This window comes from Anguilla anguilla, chromosome 16 (assembly GCF_013347855.1).
Source record: "Anguilla anguilla isolate fAngAng1 chromosome 16, fAngAng1.pri, whole genome shotgun sequence".
In the NCBI taxonomy this organism is placed as follows: domain Eukaryota; kingdom Metazoa; phylum Chordata; class Actinopteri; order Anguilliformes; family Anguillidae; genus Anguilla; species Anguilla anguilla.
In genome coordinates, this window is record NC_049216.1 from 27531552 (window position 1) to 27546770 (window position 15219).

A 15219-nucleotide genomic window follows, 5' to 3' on the forward strand; every position below is an offset into this window, starting at 1 on the left:
AAAGCTATGAAAAAGGCACGAAAAACATGTTTTCTGAAGAGAAGAGTGCTTTTCTGGGTTCCGCGTGTTTTTGTGTGGACCGGGGAGAACAGGTTTAGGGATTCAGTAAAGAGGTGGTTGAGTCCAGTCCCACCAACTAGGTTTGTAATATATATGCATATCATGTATGCAAATTAGTCAACGGCTGTGTATACTGCAACACAAATTGCAGTGCGCCCCCCACCCCTTTTGAATTTTCATTTGCATTTTAAGAAGGCCCCCACCCCAAGCGCCCCTTTGCAGGCACAGTGGTGATATTTAAATCTCCTTTAAAGAATATGTTAAATATTTACATTTGCGCAGAACCATGATCAGTGTGTGTAATTAGTTGGCTAGTGTGGCATGGTTGTGTTGGGCACAAGGGGGCTGCCAGTTCAGAGCATTCCCCAGACTGCCCGTGTTAAATAATCAACTTCAGCTCAGTTACTGCATGCTGAATTTTATATAAGAAAAAAACCGAAGAGAAACATTACTCTTTAACAGCCTTGTTGCCTAGCCTGAAGTAGCAACCAGTTATGTTATAATTAAATATTTATGCACCCAAACTGGGAACAGCGGAGCTATAAGCCAGACAATACAAGCCTGATGAGGCTGTAGTCAGAGCCCTCCGTGTCGTATTTGCATCTTTCTCAGGGGTTTGACAACAGCTTTGCTCCTGAAGGACTGGACACAAAGGTTGCTGGTCTACATGGAAGGCACAGCCCTCCAATCATTTATGTACTGTACATCTTAGATTTAGATTCACACCCAGTAGTTCAGTGTCCATTAGTCACTCTGGGATCCCGGGAATGGTTGAGAATTATAAAGGCAAATGAAGGCAACTTTGCATTTGTGTCACTGATGCGGTGCATTCATTGGAGGAATATCCAAATCGCACAACGATGTGTGCTGAAAGTGCTTTGGAGGAGGACACATTTGAGTCATGGAGGTTCTGCTGACACTTTCAGCATTCCCCCTGCAAGTATGTAATCATTCATTTTCCGTTGCATTATAGTACACCAGTAGTAAACCAAAAGAAAAAAAAAAAAGTTTGTAGCGTAGCGTCCTACTTGGACATAAGGGAGTGTTGTCAGAGACTAATAGCGTTTTGGTAATGCTCATGTGCTGAATTTAATTTTCAATGGCCATATTAATCATTGTAAAAGCGCCGTTCCCCCATTTCAACCCATCGCCCCCCGCCCATCTGCCCCCACACCCCCACTTCTCTGACGGGGTGTCTAGCCCATACTGCCTACCCACAAGGCCGTTCTGCCGTTGTCTGGCTGGCCGGAGACAAATGGGAGTGCTGAGAGATGTCTAAGCCCAGTCACTTTGGTGGGGTGATCTGTTGCACCAACACTGGTACTTTTGGTGAAATATCCACATCATTGCCATCATTGCTGAAATTGTGTGGCCACAATAAACCATGTATCTTAAGAAGCCATTCTAAAGCCACCCATAATAGATTGTTTTACATTTTTACATAGTAAAACTTTGTAAAGCAGGGTATATAATGAAGTAAATCTGGTGAAGTACCTTACTCAAGGGTACAATTGGAGTGTTCTACCTCAGAATCCATCCTATTACATTAGGGTTGCAAGCCCAGCTCCTTAACCAGCGCACTGCACCGCCAAAAACGTCTTGCCTCTTAAAAATGGCAAACATTGTCGAGAGCCTGCCCTAGAGTATTCTGGGAAGGAAGGTCATGGTGGGTCCGGTTTTGCCCTCCTCTAAGTCCAGACTCTGCATGCAGATGGAATGCAGGCAGCCCAGATGTCCCAGACCGAGCAAACAGCTGGGTAGCATGGCCATTTCGCCCCTGCAGCTATCGCCTCCTACTGGCAGAGATATTGCACTGCTTTATTGGCGGTTTGCTGTGTTCTGTGGCTGACATTCATAAAAGCACCAGGAGGCTAAACTGTTAATTAGGCGCCCAGAGAGGACAGCAACGTCAGGCGATGAATATTTTTTTCCGGACTCGACATCATTTCCTGCCCATTTCAAAGTCATTGGCTGTGCATGGCAAGAGCAGCAGCTCAGCTCATTAAAGGGAAATGTGTTTATCTGGCTCCCATTAAAAGTGCACATAATGTGTTTGTGCCTGTGTTTATCCAAATATTGTTATCGCCGTGCGGGGCATTGATCTCAAAGTTGCCTATTTGTTGCCAGAGTGACTTGGTCCATAAATTATGTGGACACATTGATCAGAGTTGATTGAGGGCCATTCTTTAGAGGCCAGGAACATTATCAAAGCGGGGATTAGCCATCTCTTCCTTTGTGAGGTGTGGAGAGAACACATTATTTAACTGCTTGTCACCACCCACCCCCCTCTTACATACGCACACATGCACACGCGTGCATACACGCGCACAAATGAGCATGCCAAATGACCACCTGCATTGATCGCCTTTTCCCTCCAATTAAGCATCTATTCTTTACATTCCAGTACCTTAGTTATTGGAAAGGAATTCAATAATTATTGCATTATTTAATGTTAAACCGAAGCAAAGTAGTTACGGCTGAGCCGGTCAGGAGAAGCCCCCCCCCCCAGGCCCTCTGTGGCCTCGCCCTCCACTGGCCACCGAGACTCGCTTCTTCATCTGTCTCTGCGGCCAGATACGCTCATCCGTCTCCACAAACTTTGTTTCCTTCTGTGGAGGAGCTCTTTCCTTTTTAATGAGGCCAGTCTCGCACAAACAGGCACAGTCTGTTATTGTAGCGCTTAAATTGATCATTGTTAAAGCTAAAAATAAGCGGCCATCTTCTTTGTCACTAAGTGTTGGTGTGCTTGTCCAGCGGAGGAGAAAGTGGGGGGGGGGGGAGAAGCAGGACACTTTAGCCCCGGTGTGTGTGAGGTAGTGGGCGGCGTGGGTCGGGGAGGTTGGGAGCAGAGAGAGGCGAGTCTCTCAGGCCGCAGTCTGGGCATGTCACCACATGCGGCGGCTAATTCGAACCAGCCGGCGGACTTGGCATCCAGCGCAGGGCTACCGCGCTTCCAGCTGCTGCAGGGGCCGGGGAATCGCAGGCGGGCTGCTGGCTGCGTTCTGTAAGCGTTCAGTCTGCCTGGCGTTCAGGGGGAATCCCGAGGCCTGTTTTAACAAGGCCTCAGCACTAAACATCAGGGGTCAGGCTGCGTGAGTCAGCTTGGTCACTCTCCGCCCCCACCCCCCCACACACACACACACACACACACACACACACACAAGGGCTTTCACACCTGAAATACTCGTGTACTGTCAGGATGAGATGTGTCTTCCCAGTCCAGGTGAACAAATCATATGTTTTTAGAATATAATTTTAAAAAGGCTGAAAAATATTTCATTTAATGAAATGTATCACCAACTCTTTGTAACAGAGAGTTCTTGACATTATTCACAGACGTAAAATAAACGTTCCTTCATCTTATTAAAGCAAAGGCGTTTGAGTACAATCCCACCAGCTACCTCCATTGCACATTTATAAAATGTAAGCTGTTTTTAGAAGTAGGTTTCATCAAATGCTATTTTCATGGGTCTGTTCACCTTTGCCCCCCCCCCCCAGTTTGGTTTGTGTCTGCGGTGCTGTAGGTTCCTTCCTCCCCCCCCCAGCTGCCTGTCACTCCCCTGCCGCTGGCATTGAGTTCTCTCGCAGGCGGGATCCGGGAAGCGCTGGGCTTCACCGCTAAGTGCCGAGAATCACTGGGATAATTACAAAGCAATACGCCGGCTGGCCGGCTCACCCAGGGATTTTGGCTGCTCTCTGAGAATTGATAGCCATTCAGCCTGTGGATAGCCATCCATTTTAATGCATTAACTTTATATTAACAGCGCTGCCAAATTGAATGGTGGAAATCGGGGCCTGATCAAAGGGTCGGCGCATGCGCCTGGGTGCCGCGCGCTCCCCTCGCCCGTCTCGGTGGAGCCCCCCCCCCACGCCACCCCCCACCCCCCAAGGGGGCCGCTGGCTGCTAGCTGGCCTAGCGATTCCCCACCATCCTGCAAATGAGAGGCACCGCCATTTCCACGTTCGCTGTGGTCTCCCGGCCACGTTTGTCCTCATAATGGAGGCACATTTTACACCCTTTTAAAGTGGGCGAAAGTGCGTATCGCTATGCAGTGCTGGTGGGTGTCCAAATTGATGCGCGCACATCGTCAGTTTGAGTTGGCGTAAATGCAGCCTCGAGTCGATTGGAGGGATGGCCAGGCACCGCCCCTCCCACCCCGGTTCTCTTCATCGCAGAGCTCATAGGAAGAAGGAGCTCTCCTCTCCGACGAGAGGGAGGGATTCAGTCTCTGTGAGAAAGCAAAATGGCGCTCCCTCACGTGCGGTTGAGAGAAAGGCCGCGCACCTCTCCGTGGCTCCTGGTTTTCTGCAGGTATCTCAGCCACGCCGCAATAAAACCCTTCTGCATTCATTTTCATAAAATTTGAATCCGATTGTTTTGGTGCTGTTGCCATTCGGGGGTGGGGTGACTGCGGGGGCCGGCCCTCGCCCTATCAGGGGCCCCGCGGCAGCTGCGCGGGGCGTGTCCCGGTGGAGAGTCTCGGCTCCACGGCAACACCCCGGCGAGCCCCTCCCACCTCCCAACATGCCTTTTTCATTAGGCCGCAGAATTCCTGCGCGCCAGTTGGAGGTGATTTATCAGGCCGGAGCTTCGGGATCATAGGGAAGAGACAGGGAATATGGGCTGTCTCATCCATTATTGCCTCTCGCATTCAGGCTTGCGCTCCTAAGGTATGTTTTTTAACGTGGAAAATGTGGTCCGTTGTAGACGGGGGTCTCACATGTACTGCCTGACTGAGTAGGCCCGTCGGCCAGTCTGTAATGGCTGCGCTGTAATCCTTTCCAGCTCTCTGTTACCATTTAGAATTTCCATATTCGGAACTAAATGGGTGAAGCTAATAGCGGCGACCTAATGATGTTTCTGTCCAGAGACCGTGTGCCTCATATCTCAGACTCTCTCGCTGCCATTGTCAGTGCAGTGGTCTAAGGAGTTTGGAGGGGGAGAGGTGGGAGTGGGGGGAGTAAGGGGGTGAAGCTTGCTTAATGTTAAGGCATCATCCTGCATTGGTTTTTGGATAACAGCGTAGCCTTTAGGTGACGGGGCGGAGGGCTGGAGGAGCGGGAGGCGGGGATCACGGGCCTCGTTCGAGCCGGGTCAGCAGGCGCAGCGTGGTCACGTGACTCGTGATGTACGGCTGTGCCTGGGCCAGCCATCTCAGGTTAACTCCTGTGTAAATCCGTCTGTTTTATGGTGAGCTTTAAAACTCCCATGATTTTTTTTCCCACCCCCCCCCCGTCCTATGACAGGCTTTGAAGTTTAGGTCAGGTGTCATCCCGTGCGGTTTTTCATGGGGTCTTTCTGCACGCTTCCTTCATATGCGGGGAAAAAAAGCTGGATTTTTGAACATCTGTTCCAATTAAACGCAGTGTGCCCCTCCTCAGATCAGTCTAAGCGTGTGCGTTCATATGTATTTTTGTCTGTGTGTGCGTAACGTGTGTGTTTCGCTCTTTTGAAAGTCTTTCTGTCGCAGTTTGTCATACCTGGACTGTGGCGTAATGTGCGTTAGCAGGAAGGGGAGGAGAATTCAGCAGCACCTATTCAATTACGCTGTGGAGAGCGTCCAGCGGCGGCCAGCCTGAGAGCGAGGAGGAAGATAGATCCATTTAAAATCGGCCCATAACTCTGTTAGGCAGAGCGGTGGGGTTTGCAAAAACTCCTATTCCTGGAAACGCATTCCTAATGTACAGTTTAGGTGTTTGCAGAGCAGAAATGAGAAATGCGATCCTGCAGCGAATGGAACATAATTGCCCTGAAACCTCTATAGCAATATTGCCAGAAAATTAAATATTGGGTGAAAAGGATATTATTTTGGGGGAGCATCGCGTGTTTTTCCCCCTCTTCCGTCAACACCTGATGCAGATTTAACGTTGTTAAAAATCAAATGTTGCCATTTTGCAATTCAGAGCAATCTAGGCGCGTTGGTTCCAGGAGCTGGAGGGCCAGCAGCTTGTTTCAGGCATTCTTAATGAATCCATTTGTTTTGCCTGACCTTTGTTAGACTGTGGGGGTGGTCTGCATGGGAGAGTAAGGGTTCTCGGTGGGAGAAAATGCGTGTTTTGTACGGAGAAAGAGCGAGAGGTTTTTCCCTCCGTCACCTCCCGTGTCTGCATTCATAATTGTCGGTTAATGAAACAAAGAGAAGTATGTTGTTATTTCATTAGGGCATTTCAGCTGTGTGAATGTGGGGGAAAGAAAAGCGGCTTTTGGTGGCACAGGCCTACTGCACTTAAGAATTCATAATTGTGCTCCAAGCATTCCAGCCAGAGGCTTTCCAGAGCAAATAATAACCATTGAAAACTATTCTGTAAACCAGATGTGTTATGTGATGAATAGGGTGACATGAATGATATGTAATTGTCTTTCCTGAAATGGTACTTATAGTCAAAGGTAGTTTTTTTTTTACAGTTCGCCTTATGAGTTCATCCGTGTGGGTATCGGAGGTTTTATTGGTTACTTTCTCAATAGTTTTGTCTTGGTGCTTTATTTGCGGGGTGAGAGTGTCAGTTTTTCGATGGAGGTTGGGGTTAGTGTTTCAACGTGCTTGGTGAGGCGGGGATGAGTATCTCCGTGTGTTTGGTGAGGGGGTGAGTAGCTCGGTGTGTTCGGTGTGTGGGCGAGTAGCTTGGTGTGTTTGGTGAAGGTGGAGAGCGTTTCAGTGTGTCTGGTGAAGATGGCGGCTGACAGTCAGAAGGACGAGGTGACGGTTCTCTTGCCGATAGCCTCCTGTGCTCTGAGTGTGGCTCTTCAGTGTGAAGCCTGCTGGAGAATGCACCGTGTTGTTTCAGAATGTCCTTTCCCCCGCCACACACGCCCAGTCACTGTGAAGGGGGGATTTGACTCGACCTGATCAATATTTAGCATCCCATGCGTGAAACAGGCAGATGTTTGGAGTTTCCTTTTGAGAGCCACAGGAAGAGACAACCAGCTTCTCTAGAGTGAAGGAGATCAATGCTGCCTTCCGTCCGGAAAACAGTGTGCTCTGGGGACCCCCCCTCATGCCCCCCCCCTCCCCATATGCACGCACCCAGTACCCCTGAGACCTCACTGTTGCCCACTCTGCTTCTCGTTAGTTGAGTTATACAGACACAACCTCGTCAGAGTCGCAGAAAAAAAAGAGAAGGATCTGGCGGAAAGGAGGTGGCGTGTTTAACAACACTGCCGTGACTGCTCATTGATTTGCTCATTTGCGAAGCGGGGGGAGCGATGGCGAATCAGCGCTGCCAAGCTGTCTCTCAGCGGTTAAAAACGGCGCTCTCTCTCTCCCGCCCTCTCCCCAGCACCTGCAGCAGCACGAGAGCGCGGTGGAGGGGGAGGCCTGCTGCTACCACTGCAGCCTGTGCAGCTACTCCACCAAGGCCAAGCTCAACCTGATCCAGCACGTGCGCTCCATGAAGCACCAGCGCGGCGAGAGCCTGCGCAAGCTGCAGCGGCTGCAGAAGGGCCTGCCCGAGGAAGAGGAGGAGCTCAGCGCCATCTTCACCATCCGAAAATGCCCCTCCGCCGACGCGGGTAAGTGCGGGGAGCGCCTCGGCTCACGGCCCGTCCAAATACTTCACTTCACCCACGCTGTTCCCATCAGTGTACTTTACTGTGACACGCACACACACACACAGGGACAGGGCTCTATACTTACACAGACACACACTGGCTCACACACAGCACTGTGTACATTACAGTGACACAGACACACACGCACATGCGCATACACACACACACACCCAGGGACAGGGCTCTATGCTTACACAAACACACACTGGCTCACACACAGGATGAGTGTGCTTTACAGTGACACAGACACACACAGGACCAGGGCTGACTACTTACACAAACACACACTGGCTCACACACAAGACCAGTGTACTTCACACATCCACACTTAGCCCACTCATATACAGGATCAGTGTAGCCTACCCTAACGTGTCTCCGTCTGTCTACTACTTCCCAGAGAAGGGGTGATGGGTCAGTATACCTTCACTTCTCAGTGTTTAACGGTATTAATAACTGAGTGATGGCTACATGCATAACGCTTTATCCTCTGCATAATTAATTAACACAAGCACATTTGTGATCTTTTAGAGCAGTGTATTAAAAAAAAAAAAACAGATTAAACACTAGCACTCGAGGGAAACTCTGGCAGTTGCCCAACCCTAGCCTTTTTCAGTGGGTTATTTGCATGTTGCTGTACGCCCTGTAGAAATATAAAAGTAGCTTCATTTGGCTTCCCTGGGTCTTAGGTTAAAACTGGGACAGAGAATAGCTGTGCAAGGGTGCAAAGCAGCACACAGCCTCCACAGTGACCCTGACGCAAACACACAGAAAGGAAACAGAGGAAATAATGGAGGGAATGTGGGCAGAGTTTGTTGTTGCGTCTGATTTCACTCAGAAATTTAGCCTCCGGAGCTGGTGATTGGGTAGTTCCCTGATACGGTTGTGAATGAGAGAGATTGCAGCATAGAACTGTCTTTCACACACACACAAACACACACCATAGGAGTGAACATGAACATCCACAAAGAAATGGATTTTCATTCAAATGTAAGGTTTAATCGGTAAATGAAAGCCACTGTTCTACTAAACTGTCGGTAGTTTTTGACTTCTTGTGACCACAATGTGAATTGAAATGGAAAACGGTAGGTGAGGCACACTTTTTATCTTTTTCAGATACGTTTTAACTGCTTTGTGAATGTGGCTTCTAGGATTTGTTTACGTGTGACTTTGACGGTAAACTGTGAAATAGCCTGCTTGGCTACGCGAGGGGGGGGGAGAAGCATAGAGCTGACAGGCTTTGGACGGCGGCCTGCAGCCAGTGCCGCCGTTCGGCCTCCCGCCAGGCCCCGAATGACGGCGCAGGCCTCCGCCGTCCGGCCGTTAATGACGCATTCAGGAACGCCGCTGAGCCGGAGGAAGGGAGGAAATACAGCGACAATCACAACAACAACAACAACAAGGGAGGAGAGGAAAAAGAGGGGCTGGCCCTCAGTTAGAGAGTGATTAAAAAGAGCGAGGCCCGGTCAATTAGCACTTTGTGTCTGCGCGCGTATTTGGTTTTCTAATTACCCTGACTCCTGCCCCCCGCCTGGGCACCCTGACAATGGGCCGCCATTGTGTGGCCCCCGTGAGCCCGCGCGCCCCGCTCCCTGTGTTATGTAAAAAAAAAAAAAAAACCAGCCTCTGAAGACGCTTTGTTCCGCGGAGGCAGGGATAATGAAGCCGGCGGCTGGGAAATCACGCAGAAGCCAGTCACAGATCTGAGGCAAATCATTAGAGAACGTATTTAGTCGAGCAATTAAGGACAATTAAGCTTTCTGCTCGCTGCACTCCAAATATGTTAATGACTGTAGTGCAGTGGACAAGTGAGCATGCGGAGGCAAGGGGCGGTCCCACTTAAGTGTGTGTGTGTGTGTGTGTGTGTGTGTGTGCGTGCGGGGGGGCGGGGGGGGGGGCTGTGTGTGAGTGGAATCTACTGCGGTGCGGTTCCCAAAGCAAAGCTCCTTTTTTCTTTTTTTAGTTGATGTTGTGTATATTTTCTAGCCTCGTAGCCTTTGATGTGCGCTAATGGATGTGCATGTTTGCAAACAGCAGCAGCGCGAGGCGGGCCATCTGTAGGTGAGGTAATGGCCTGCCGCAGTGGAAACTGGAGCATGCGGTTCTGTTTCCACAAACACAGACCAGGGGTTGTCCTCCCAACGCCCGGTGTGCTCACCACCGTTCAGTGGTCTGTGCTCGCAGAAAAATGACAAACTGAAAAGTGTAAAAACTTATTATATAAAAATATAAGATTTCTCAGATTAATGCATTTGTTAATATGGTGCTGCTGTCTCCAACTTCACCATCAGTTCAGGTCCCCCTCTGCATGATGGGGGGGGGGGGGGGGCAGCTTCAGTGATGTCATTTCCTGTTTTGAGGTAGCGCTTCCAATCCCCAGAAACTAAACGAGGTCGATTCAGATTTTGATCGGGAAAGTGAAGCATCCGTGAAGATTCGATTAGGGACCGGGAGGCTTCAGGAGGGTTGGAGCCGCTCCTGTTCTAGGGTGTTTTTCGGGGGAGTCGGATATTGAAGTGCGCTGAAAAGCGCTACCGTTCCATTGCTGACGTTGCCGGACTCTCTCATCCTCGTTAAAACGCAGCGCCGCGGCGCTCGCGCTCGTCAGAGGTGCCGGGGCTTTAAAAGGAAGCGTCCCGCTAACAGCCTGTGACGCTTTGTTTACCAGACTGCGTGGCCCTCGCTGCTCCGCTGAAGGCCTGATTGATAGTGTTACATATGTAGACTCCCGCCTATTGCCAGGAAAAGACTTGGCGCAAACCAAAAGCTGCCTGAAAACAAGCCACAGCTCATTTAGAAGGGGGTTAGCGCTCCTTTCTATTTTTTTTTTACCGCCCCCCCCCACCCTCCCCATATATATATTTAAAAGGTCTGTTAAATGAAATGGTGTGTGTAATAAAGAATGTCGGCCTTTTTCGTTCTGCGCGGGCATCTTGATTGAATTACTGTGATAATGAACATACCTCTTCATCAGCAAACACCGACTGCTGCAGATTCTGAACTCTCACGACCCCCCCCCCCCCCCCCCCCCCACTGCTCGCACTCTGCCTCATGCTCACTCCCCCTAATGCCTGGTTCTACTCCCAGAAGCTGACCCCCCTGCCCCCCCCCCCAACCCCCACCCCCCTCAGCCCACCACCACACACACACACACACGCCCAAACACACACACTTACCTCCAGCCCCAAACCTCCCACCCCACACGCTCAGCTGAACCCTTCTCTCCTGGTGTAGTATTTAATTTCCTCCCTGCTTGTTCTTCTGAGGCACTGGGTCCTTTCTTGTGGTCGAGGCGCAGTTGCAAAAGTGGTAAAAGGTTCCCCTGCTTGTTAAAACAAAGCTGGCCTTGGATTTCTGGGTCAGCTAGGCAGTAATTCCCCTGACTGCTGCTGTGCTGCCCCTGGAGCAAGGTGCCTGGGCTACGTCGCTCTAATGGAGCCAGGCTCCCCTCCAGCACCAGCCCCCCCCCCCCGCTCTCTCTCTCTCACTCTCCCCCCTCTCTCCTTATTCACCTCCTCTCTATGTCCCTTCTTATGACCTCAGCAGTTTTTACCACTGTTTCATGGGGTCAGCACCGTAGGAGGGTAGCAGCAACACTGAAACCGCAGCCGTGCTGGAGTTAAGCATTAAACGTGTTTAGATTGAATTGTCTCTTCTGCTGTCGCACTTGGGCGGGAACCTTCAATAGCCTGGACTGAGGTATAGATGGACATACTGTATATATATACAAGATATCTCAATTGGTGGTGGTTCGAGAATTGATAGTATTTATAACATTTTGTAATATTATTTGCATCCTCTGAATTGGTAGGGATAGGTTTTTTTTCTGGAAACACACACACATAAAACTTATTTTATGATGGGGATATGCTGACTCCTCTGAAACTTAAGTTTCCTCCTTTGAAACTTTAGAAACTTAAGTTAATTTCTTTATGGAACAGTGACTGTGGAAGGAATTTGGAAATACAATGGTATCACAAAGCAGTGCACAACAAGCTATATATGCACAACTTTAAAGGCATCACATTAATTCTGCCTACACCTAAGAGAGTGTTGTTACGTACTCAAGCCTGAAAGCTGTCAGATTTCATTTGCCAGTAATTTGTAAAAAGTTATTTGTGAAAGTTTCGTTAGAACCTTTTTTTCAAGGGAAAATAATGACGGTTGCAAGTTTTGAGCCGTTGCCCAAACTATTTGTCTTTTTCTGCTGTGAGCTCTAATCAAAAAAAAAAAAAAATGAAAAGAAAAAGAAATTAATGAGCAGGATTATTTTAGCAGTTGTATTTTTAGTAAGTGAATGTGCGCTTTTAATCTTTACAGTGTTTATGATAATCGAGACTGACATCCCTCCTCACTTTGCTTACATTATCGCTGTCGCCGGCTCTGATATTGTAGCGCTAGCTGTGTGAGTGAGTTTCTGTCGGAAGCGACTGCGTGAACCTGCCGAGCTCGACCGCCGCCGTCCCCATGGCAGCCTGCGCTGACCCTAGCGCCCGCGCGCTCGCCGCTGTGCCAGGCCCAGTGAAAAGCCATTTGTGGCTAAGCGGAAGTGGGCGGGCACTGGCGACGGGGGCCGGGCACAGTGCCACACGGCTCACATCCCCCCCCCACCCCGCTCACATGCAGCAGTTAAAAGGGCAGAGATGAATTTCCCATCCAATTAGACCGAAGCGGGGATGAAAGGCAGGCATTGTCTTAATTCTTCACCCCCTGAAAATGTGCTTCTTAAGCACGTTGCTCTTTGGCTTTCCTTTCCGTCGGTCTCCCTTTAACCCCCTGCGCTCTGAGGAACACCCAGCAACACTGGGTCTGTGTCCTCCGTGCCAGTGGACCAGCTCTGGCCCAACCCAAACTGCTCAACTTGTTGTTGTGTAGCAAAGTTACTTTTTAAATTATTTGTGTAAAGTTGCTTTTTTATGGTTACGACGCAGTATGAGGTAATGCTTTAGGAAATATGTTGAATTAAATTAGCAGGGTTTCACAATCAAAAGCAGGGGAGTGTAGACTATATCCCATGGGGCCTTGTGTGCCCCATGATGCAACTTCATTTTACCCTTTGAAGGAAAATTCCACTTCAGTCACCCAAGTCATTTAAAAAGAAACAAATGCTTTGTTCCGAGAAATGCACATCTGCAAAATTACAGTAATTACCTCATTTGAATATGTAGCTTGTTCGCTACTGTAAAAGATATTTCACTGGCAAATGTTTTCAGCCTCCAGTGCTTGCTTCTGAGCTGAAACGCTGTAAGGGCTGAGTTCCTGTCCTCTCCTCTCTGCTGTTATTTTGGCTGCGTGTGTGGAAGTGCGCAGGCTTTGAGGTTCAGAGGGGTGGCCGGCAGTGTCAGAGACAGGGAGGGGAGCGAGCAGGTTTCCCCCCCCCCCCTCCCCGGCCTGTGGATTAGCCCTCACCATGGCATATCGCTCGCCTGCCTGCCTGCCTGCGCTCCCTTGATCAGTGGGCTGTGACCGCGCGGCTCCTGCCCGGAGGAGGAGGTCTCCGTCTGCGACAGCAGATGCCGCTCATTGTCCCCCGTCTCGCCGCGCCCAAAACCGGGAGGGCGGAGGGCGGGCCGGGACGGGACGGGACGCTGGCCACCGCGGGCCCAGCCCCTCGCCCTCACGGGTCAGGGACCCTCGGCAGAGTTCACCGACCCTTTTATTGGGACACCGAACTGGAGTCGACCTCTGAAATGAACACCTAGCGCTTTGTCACGGGCAGACTCTGGCCGTTGGTAGCAGTGTGAAGTTGCTTGCATTAAGGCCAAAAAAAGAAATGCATGGAATTTCTCTATACAGACTCCGGTGTGAATAAAAAAGGAATGAGCGTTCCACTTGAGTGGCTTAAAAGCAGCCCCTTTTCCTCCAATCACGCAGGAGAACGCTGATCGCTGTTTGATGCGTAATTCTACCTGCCACACCAAAAATTCTCCATTTAAGCGAAGCAGATATCTTCAGAGACGCCACATGTTCTTATAGCCACATTTATAGACACCCTCCACCCTCTTTCGAGTCGATTGCATAATAATTAGACTGAATATTTGGCAGAAAAAAATCCACAGCCATAAAATGTTGTCAGTTTAAAGAGGTCCCAGACTGCGCGCTGGCGATTTGGCCGGCTGATGCCTCTGCAGCAGGACGGGCCCTCTGCCCTCGTCTGGAGACTGCCCCGAAGGTCCAGAGGAGACCTGGCCTACTCCGGATCAATAAAGGGATTTACCTTCCCGGATTATCTCCATCCTTTCGAACGGCGTCTGCTTTATTACAGGTTTGCTGGAATGAAAGCAAATAAGTGCCCAGATGAAAGCCCGGGTGAGCCGGGCCGTCTGTGTCCACGGTTTCCGCGGTTTCCGCGGCAGCGCTGACGGGGGGGAGGGCCGGGATGAGCTCAGGCCGGCCGCTATTCTAGGAATGCCGTCTTTTTCCGCGCTTTGTTAAAACGCAAAGTAAGCCTTCTCAGAAAGAGGATATTACAGCCCCCAAATACACCCCAATATATAACCCCCCCCCCCCACCACCACCTCCCCATTTCCATCTGACCATCCACGCGACCTCATGTCCAAGTCCAGGCTGGGCGTTGGAAATCCAGGCATTTGTGTGTATTATTTTCATAAAGCATTTTTTATTGCGCCGGTGCCCTCTGGTGTGGGGAAGTGTGAGAGGGGGCGGGCGGGCGGGCGGGCGGGGACGGGGAGGCTCTGTCAGAACCGTCCCATAATCCCTGGCCGTAGGGCAGAGGCGGAGAGGAAATTGCTCGATTTGCGTGCGACTCGAGCTGCAGACCAGCAATCTGCCAGCAATCTCATAAATACATTACCTTTCATTTTGAAACAATGAGAAGTAGCCTCTTTATTGAAAAGTTGAAATGACGGCTTTATGGATTTTCCGCTTGCGAGCGCTGCAGAGGTTTCGTAGCGCCACGTCTCCCGAACTTAGGCGAGGAAGCCTCTTTTTTCCTCCTCTGGTTTATACACACGTGCTGTATGAATTCCTACCCTAGATTACCCTGTTATAGCAAAATTGACCAACAATGCCCGATTCTATTCTGGGATTTTCTGAGAATTTTTCATCCTCTGTTACTGTACCCCGAAGCACAGACAGTATGATTGTGTGTCCTCTGGCTGCCCTGACTGCCAGGTTAAAACCAGGCATGTACTCTAGTGCTGCCGTAAGAGGAAGCCATCATTACTATTTTTACTGTGGTACAGAAAGAGCTGCAAGGTGTCAACTGTGAGAGCCATTTTTACAGTGTGCACAGTCAGAATTGACAAGAAACTTTAATTGTGCACCTGACTGCACACATTCTCGCACACACACTTATATACCCGCACACACACACATTTTACATCTGAGTAAGAGAAAGGCTGTCTGAACTCGTCTCCGAGAATATTTTAGAATCCTTCATCCTTCATTTCGAGCCCTTGCGGTACGTCACAGACAGGAGAGATGGGAGAAGGGAGCACATTATAATATTGGTTTCCCTCTCCTGTCATTACAAGACACTCTCTTGAAAGCTGATACAAAAGATAGACAGTCCATCAAGCGGGAGTCATCTCATTTGTACTTACCAAATGTGCTAATGAGTTCTATTTATGGACCCCGGAGCTCTGACGGTA

General features: G+C 49.8%; 1 protein-coding gene across 6 annotated transcripts in view; it reads left to right on the top strand.

Moving 5' to 3' along the window:
* The window catches only part of zfhx3 (zinc finger homeobox 3), a 231430-nt gene that overhangs the window by 159551 nt on the left and 56660 nt on the right, over positions 1 to 15219 (top strand). For all 6 annotated transcript variants that reach the window (XM_035396651.1, XM_035396656.1, XM_035396653.1 and 3 more), the window contains one exon: positions 7339 to 7570. In XM_035396651.1, coding sequence (XP_035252542.1) covers positions 7339 to 7570 — 232 coding nt within the window. The remainder of the gene's footprint in view (positions 1 to 7338; positions 7571 to 15219) is intronic.